This window comes from Nicotiana tabacum, chromosome 17 (genome assembly GCF_000715075.1).
Source record: "Nicotiana tabacum cultivar K326 chromosome 17, ASM71507v2, whole genome shotgun sequence".
In the NCBI taxonomy this organism is placed as follows: Eukaryota; Viridiplantae; Streptophyta; class Magnoliopsida; order Solanales; family Solanaceae; genus Nicotiana; species Nicotiana tabacum.
Genome location: NC_134096.1, coordinates 42,335,209 through 42,343,627, shown reverse-complemented (window position 1 = coordinate 42,343,627; position 8,419 = coordinate 42,335,209). Strand labels below are relative to the sequence as shown.

General features: G+C 36.8%; 1 protein-coding gene and 1 non-coding gene across 2 annotated transcripts; one reads left to right on the top strand and one right to left on the bottom strand.

Moving 5' to 3' along the window:
* The first annotated feature begins 3,249 nt into the window (after positions 1 to 3,249).
* LOC142171804 (uncharacterized) lies at positions 3,250 to 8,026 on the top strand. Its single transcript, XM_075235508.1, has 2 exons — positions 3,250 to 3,492; positions 7,691 to 8,026. Exons 1-2 carry the CDS (start codon positions 3,250 to 3,252, stop codon positions 8,024 to 8,026), a joined length of 579 nt encoding a protein of 192 aa, XP_075091609.1.
* Positions 7,015 to 7,121, bottom strand: LOC142172263 (small nucleolar RNA R71). The gene has a single exon (XR_012701637.1). It is a non-coding gene; the product is annotated as a small nucleolar RNA R71 (small nucleolar RNA).
* Positions 8,027 to 8,419: the final 393 nt, after the last annotated feature.

Below are 8,419 nucleotides of genomic sequence, written 5' to 3'. Positions count from 1 at the left end.
CCAAGAATTAAAAATGAAATTGTTTCATGAGGTAAAACACATATGGATACACTACCATACACAAACTTGTCCTTCAGAGTATACCATCATATGATAAATCACTTCTTGCACCACTCAGTGACTCTTGGGTCTTAATTCGAACCTAAAACATGTGAAGATTTCACTATAATCATTGTTACTTACATTTTCCTTTAGCACCCATAGGCATCACTGTATACTCACAAGTCACCATAATTTAGATACACTGAAAATTAGAGATCTGGTAACTAATAACTGAATACCGACATACTGAATAATCATAAACCTGGTGACTGAAAGTTTGTATAACTGGTAATTGAGGTAAACTGATAACCATGAAATATGATAACTGCTTTTGTACTTTCTGATTAGGTTATGCTCTAATATGTACTACTATCTATTGCATCCCACTTTCAACATCCTCTCAAGTATCATTTATTACCAACATGTACTTTATAATTATACCCCAATGGGAAATCATCCTATCTAGGACCTTGAGTTTTTCCTGCTCGTCACTTGGGAATTCGATACGTCTGGAATTCGATAGGAAGAGAAAGTTATCCATTGCTCTAAGCTTCATGGCACGATCTAGAGTAGAAAGAAATAAGACAATCCAAATGTTTTGGTAGTTAACCATTTATATGCATGGCCGGCACACACATATAAAGGAAACTCCACTACACACGACTTCATAGACTCCCTAGGACACTTGAACCTAGTGCTCTGATACCAAGATTTGTCACGCCCCGAACCTGCCTGGATGTTACACGGCACTCGGTGCCTGACTACGTGTGACTGAGCAAATCATCTGGCTGGCTGAATCAACATGTGATATCATAACCTACTGAATACGGAAGATACACTAACATATGTTGATATACTGAAAGTCTTAATGATATAAATGAATGTGCGAAAATACAAACATAAGTCTGAAACATATATGTAGCAAAATTGCTTAACATGAAAAGTATGTGACCCGGTCTAAGTGTTACTCTAGTCTATGAAGCCTCCAATGAAGTACCTAAACACTGATTGTCTGTAAATACCGAAAGACTATATTGTAATGATAATGCCCCAAAAGAACTGGGGCTCACCAAATAGCTGGTACAAGAATCCTAGCGCTATGAGTCATCAACCTGTAAATCATTACCTGTATCATGAGATGCAGGCCCCGGGCAAAAGGGACGGCAGTGCATTTGAATTGCACTGGTATGTAAAGCAATTGAAAGAAAGAACTGTAAATGATGAAACTGAAACTGAATTGATAACTGATAACTATAGTGATAACTGATATCTGATAACTAATAACTGAAATGATAAGTTTAACTAAAATGAATACTGATAACTGATAACTGAAATGATAACTGATAACTGATAACTGAAATGATAACTGATAGCTGAACTGAACAAAGGAAGTAAGGATATGAATACTCCCTCTTCTGAATGATGAACCACCTGTCTATCTGAATAAACTACGGCCTCGGGCCTAATATATGTGCACAAGCTACGGCCTCAGGCCCAAGTATACATATACATAACTACGACCTCAGGCCCAAAATCCATAAAGCATAGGCCTCAGGCCCAAACATACATAAAGCATAAACTACGGCCTCAATCCCAAACATGCATAAAGCATAAACTACTTCCGCATACCCAAATATAGGCGTTCAACATTCATGGATTTAAATTTAGGAACTAATATGCGATGCTGAATTACTGAATCATATTGAGTTACATGATATTGGAATATTGAATAGGACTAGACTGAGACATATATTCTTGAACTAATTATGAAAACTGAAAGTTCAATTGTTTATGGCATGCTGAGTAATCTAGACTAAGACTCATAGGCATTAGACCCAAGTCTATATTGATTACACACTAAGCTCACAACGTTCAGAATGAAAGTCATGAAAGAGTTATGAAGCTAGAGAATGGAAGTTTTGTAACTATTCAAGGAACTAGGTTTAACTATATTTCTGAAGAAATTAGTAACGTTGTAAAAGAAACGTAGTGTAGGGAGAATCATTAACATTTCCAAAGATAGAGAATTAGCCTCACATACCTTAACTTCCTTCTCTTGAGCGTATTACAATGTTCACCACCCCTTTAAACTTTAATCTATATCAATACAAGGCAAAAGGATTCCATATTAGCAATAATACTCATGTTTTGGTCACTTAGGCATTTTATCAAACTTTTGGTTGGCATAAAGCTTCATAGACCTCATTAAGGGTATTTCTACCCCCCAACAAGCCATTCTCTTGCTCCTAGATAAATTCTAAAATCTCAAATTTCTTGTAATCAATATCATTCTTCATCATCCATAAGATAAACAATACCCTTAATCAATAATCAACAATCAACAACCCAAACCTATAATCATTAATGATTTTCTATCAAATCCATCAACTCATATCTCATGAACTTAGAGTCTATAATCATTTGTCCAATGCTATAATCAATTAGAGGGCGAAGATACTACCTTTTGACGTTCAATCCTCTTGAATTCGAGCTCTAGGGTTTCTTTTCTCAACCATGATGTCTCAATCAAATATCTAATGATTTAAAGGGTTTAACTATGTTAATAAGGTATTACAGAATTGGAATTAACTTAGAATCACCATTAGAACTTACCTTGGATGGTGGAGGGACCTTTGAGGAGTTAGGTTCTTGAGAGCTTCCCTTTCTAGAGTAAGTTTTTGTATTTTAAGGTGTGGGGGACGAGGTAGGGCTTCTAAAATGACCCCCGGTTGAGCTCCCATGCACCTGAAGGTCCAACTGTGCAGCAGGGCAATAACACTGCCACAAGTGCACATCCGCGCACGGGACCATCTGGGCGCGCACCGGGGTGCGCATACTGTTCATTGTCTAGTAAAATATACATAACGTTTTGCTCAGAAATCCTTTCGGGCTACACATTATATAGTTGGAAAGCTATTTCAATTGGCTACAACTTTCATGTTTACTATTTTCCCAAATACCCAATAGATCATCACTAAATCCTTCTAGAAGACAAACCTTCCGTAAACTTAGTTGATTTTATCGAATCTTATGCGCCTCACTCTATCTTGATTCCAAAACAACTATCTCTACCCATACTTATCCTGATAGGACTTCATATGTCTAAGATGTCACATTAATACTCATTTACCATGTCCACATATAGTTCGAATTTTTAGAGTGTTACATCGTGCTCCGAAGAAAGAGAAGAAAAAGGGTCAAACAAATATGGTCGAAACAAATGATGATATTGATGACTTGTGCGCTATGTTATCTGAATGCAACTTTGTGGGGAATCCTAAGGAGTTGTGTATTGATTCTGGAGCCACCCGCCATGTTTGTGCTGTTAGAGAAGAATTTACTTCATATGCTCCCGCTGGACCCGACGAGACCATTTTTATGGGAAATTCTGCAATGGCCAAAATTGAAGGTTATGGAAAGATATTTCTGAAGATGACCTCTGGCAAGGTGGTAACTCTGAACAATGTTTGTCGTGTTCCTAAAATAAGGAAGAACTTAGTTTCTATTTCACTTCTCGTCAAGAACGGGTTTAACTGTATTTTTTTCTAGACAAAGTTGTAATAAGTAAGAACGAGATGAACTTAGGAAAACGTTACCTTACTAAGGGCCTTTACAAGCTAAATGCAATGGAAGTTGACAATAATAAATTTTCATCTTCTTCTTACTTACTTGAGTCAAATAATTTTTGACATATATGTTTAGGACATGTCAATTATAAAATCTTGCAAAAACTGATTAATTAAGAAGTATTACCTAAGTTTGAACGCGACAAATCAAAATATAAAATATGTGTCGAATCTAATTATGTTAAAAATCTTTGTAAGTCAGTTGAAAGGAATTCAAATCCTTTAGACATCATTCACAAACATATTTGCGATATGAAGTCAATACCATCTCGCGGTGAAAAAAAGTATTTCATAGCTTTTATTGACGATAGTACTCGATATTACCATGTTTAATTACTTAATAGTAAAGATGAAGCAATAGACGCCTTCAAACAATACAAAAATGAAGTTGAAATGCAACTTAACAAGTAAATCAAATGATAAGAAGTGATAGGGGTGGTGAATACGAATCTCCTTCTGAAGAGATATGTTTATAATATGGAATTATTCATCAAACTACGGCCCCGTACACGCCCCAATCTAAAGGGATTGCGGAAAGAAAGAATCGATCATTAAAGGAGATGATGAACTCTTTATTGATAAGTTCTGGTTTTCCACATAACTTGTGGGGGAAGCTATTCTTACGGCTAACCGGATATTAAACCGAGTACCCCATAGAAAAACGCAATCCAATCCATATGAAAAATGGAAAGGAAAGAAACCCAACTTGAATTATTTTAAAGTGTGGGGGTGTTTGGAAAAAGTGCAAGTTCCTAAACCCAAAAGGGTGCAGAGAGGACCGAAAACCGTTGATTTTATTTTCATAGGATATGCAACAAATAGTAAAGCATATCGATTTCTGGTTCATAAATAAGAAAATCCCGACAGTCATAATAATACGGTTATAGAATCAGATAATGTTGAATTTTTCAAAAATATATATCCGTATAAAAAAGAATGTGAGTCCATTGGTGAAGGATCTAAAGAAAGTATGTATAATCAGGAGGATCCAAGATATAGTAAACGTCAAAGAACGACTACTTCATTCGGACTAGAATTTGTGACTTTATTATGGGAAAATGAGCCACGAACATTTAAAGAAGCCATGTCTTCTTCTGAATCATTATTTTGGAAAGAGGCTGTCAATAGTGAAATAGAATCCATACTGAATAACCATACATGGGAATTAGCTAATCTTCCTCCAGGCAATAAACCGTTGGGTTCTAAATATATTTTTAAGAGGAAAATGAAAGATGATGGTACAATTGATAAATATAAGGCAATACTTGTGGTCAAAGGGTATAGACAACGAGAAGGTCTTGACTATTTTGATACATACTTTCCAGTTACAAGAATTATGTCCATACGAACGTTAGTAGCATTAGCTGCGGTATATGGTCTTGATATTCATCAAATGGACGTTAAAACAACCATCTTAAATGGAGATTTGGAGGAAGCAATTTACATGAAACAACCTGAAGGGTTTGTGGTTCCAGATAATGGCATGCAAGTTCCAGAAATTTGACTATTTTGATGCGCGCCTGTGCAAGTTTTACAGAGTGAAAATCCTATTTGGGCTATGAAAGGGTGGTTTCATCTGGGGCCGACCCTACTTGGTATAAATACATCGAAAAACGTTATTTTCTGGACTTTTGATATACTTTAGACCGAAGGAAGCTAAGGAGGAGTTGGAGTAGCGAAAGCACAAGGATTTCATCATTCCTTCCACACTCAAGACCCGAGTTTGGATTGAATTTATGTTTTCCTATACTTTAATTTTATTTGTGATGACTTACTCCATATCTATGGAGTAGTTCTCTTTAGGGTTTGATGGATTTGGTATATTGATGATTGTTTGTGGATCACAACTCTAGTTTTATGTATTGAAGCGTTTTTGGATATTTTAATTGATGCATCTATATTCACTAGTTCATGTAATCGAGAGATGCATAACTTTTGATATCTTTGCATTATATTGTTGGTTGAGTTCATTAATTCTTCTTAGAAATTGAAAGAGGCTAGTTGAATCATTGATTAAACCTAGTTAGGAGGATAATCGAGAGAGGTTCTCCTAAAGACCAATCCACTATACATTCTTGCATATCTTCACGTGCTTAAATTGGTTCATCTCCCGAGGTTGAGACTTAATCGAGAGAGGAGTTTTTGCTGAACGTGTGAACTAATAATTGAGTGAATTCGAGAGACTCACTTAAACATTAGAAGTGAATTATCTAGAGTTAGATCCCAAACAATTATCTTGCACCTATCCTATCAAAACCCTATCTTCTCCCATTGATAACTTTCTTTGCTTATTCCTTGTTTCGATTGTCATTAGTCAATAACTTTAGATTCTTAGTTAATTTTAGTTAGACATCGTATAAATCTCAATTTTTGATCCTCTTGGATATCAACCAAGCTAGAAACTATGAAAATACTGTTTAAATCCAATCCCTGTGGATACGATATTATACTATACTATATTTGATTAGCGAGTAGAATTTGAGTATGTGTTTTGCGCTCGTCAAATTTTGGCGTCGTTGACATGGATTGGCAATCAATATTGTTTGAAATAGTTTGTAGTGTTAATTTATGAATTTTTCTTTTTATTTTATTTTATTTTTCTCTTTTTAAGTTTGATGTTCGTTGACTGTGCACAAGTTACATGTTAAGAGTGGTGCATGACTCGGGCTTCTACTAAAGAAGTGCTACCATACGAACCAAAGATAGAAAAACAACTACGAGAAAGGAAAGAAATCTCACTGAAACATCAGAAAAGGTTGGGCAATCCTTAACCAAAGAACTTATGGCTGGAAAAGGTGGTGATAATTTAGATTTGGCTGCAAGAGAGGTAGCCCAACAATGAGAAAAAGCTGCACGGGATGTTGAGGAAGCAGCTATTAGAGATTCTCGGATTATTTATGAAGAAGAGAGGGGTCGGAGAATAGCGTAAAATCAACACTTGGATGCAGACTAGTTCGGAAATATAGCTCCCATACATGGGAGACCACTTGGCGATTATGCTAGACCGGTTTACATCTAAGGATTATCAAGTGTCAGACCACCTCCGATTGCAGCCAACAATTTTGAATTAAAGCAATGGTTGCTTCAAACCCTTCAAAATTGTTGTGTCTTTAGAGGGGAGATAAACGAAGATTCAAATACACATCTAATGGATTTCGACTAGATTATGAACACCTTTCAATACAATGGTGTGTCAAAAGATGCATTGTACTTAAGGGCATTCCCCTTCACACTCAAAGATGATGCAAAGCAGTGGCTTCGAAGCTTGCCCACATGATCGATTAGAACATGGGAGGAGATGACCAGAAAATTCCTTGATAAATATTTCTCCTCAGCTAAGACAGAAAAGTTTAGAAGGGAAATCCATAACTTATGCCAGAAAGAGACTGAAACTATTTTTGAAGTATGGGAGAGGGTTAAGGAGATTGTTCGAAAGTGTCAACATAGTGGAATTGAACTCTGGATGCAACTCTAGGACTTTTGGGATGGATTGACACCAACCTCACGGAGAACATTGAGTAATGCAGCTGGAAGCCCATTGATGAAGAAGACACCATAGAAGATAGTTACAATTCTTGATGAGTTGTATGAAGATGCAAATCAGTAGCCTTCTGAGAGTGCTGAAAGAGGAAGATCAACTGGTGTTCACCAAGTTGATGCTACTACTTTTGTGCAGATACAACTTGATGCTATGAATAAAGAAATACGAAAGCTGACCTTAGCCTCAATACAAAATGAGACCCACGCAAATTATGATATATGTAGAAGAGGACACCCTACTCATGAGTGTCAATCCTCAACTGAGGAAGTGAATGTTGTGGAAAACTACAATTTTAATGGGTCAGAGGCACCCCGATTTGTCATGGAGTTCACCTGGGGGTATCGCAAATGCATGGCAACAAAATAATTCTAGACCCCAAGGACAAGGAGCTCCAGCATTCCAAAATCAGCAGAGGCAGCAATTTCAGCCTCAACATCCCATTCATTCTGGCATAGAAGATCTCATAACGGCCTTTATTTAGAAAACTGATGAGAGGCTTGAAACTCATAGCGCAACTACACGGGAACATGGAGCATCTATCAAAGAATTGGGCACTGGTTTTCGAAACCTGGAAAGACAGGTAGGGCAGCTAGCCACTCTATTGTCTGAGAATATTCCAGGAACTCTCCCTGCTGATACTGAGAGAAATCCCAAAGAAATAGTGCATGATGTAACTCTAAGATGTGGGCAAGTATTGAAAGACCCCATCGCGATCCAAAAAGATGTGATACTTGAAAAAGAAAGTGGGGAGCAGCGGAAAGGTGATGAGGACAAGAAGAAGAAAGGCCCAATGAAATCTGAGAAAAAGAAAAAGTGAGAAATTTCGAGAAGGGAGGAACATGATGAGAGAGAGCATATGCCTGCACTACCTTTCCCCCAAAAGCTATATAAAGAAAAGCTAGACAAGCAGCTTGGGAGATTTCTTAATGTGCTGAAACAGGTTCATGTAAACTTACCATTCACAGAAGTGCTCTCGCAAATGCCTGCTTATGCCAAGTTCTTGAAGGAAATCCTGACAAAGAAGAGGAAGATAGGAGAGACTTCAGTGGTCAAGCTTACAGAGCATTGTAGTGCGATATTGCAAAATAAACTCCCACAAAAGTGTGGAGATACAGGGAGTTTTACTATACCTTACTCTTTAGGAACTATTAATTTTGATAAATCTTTATGTGATTCTAGTGCCACAATTAATTTAATGCCTCTACCTATT

Bases quoted from the DNA above. Each gene is read 5' to 3' on its own strand.
- LOC142171804 (XM_075235508.1), top strand. From the start codon at position 3,250: ATGGTCGAAACAAATGATGATATTGATGACTTGTGCGCTATGTTATCT. The intron at 3,493-7,690 runs GTAACTCTGAAC...GCCTTTATTTAG, and splicing joins AGATGACCTCTGGCAAGGTG to AAAACTGATGAGAGGCTTGA.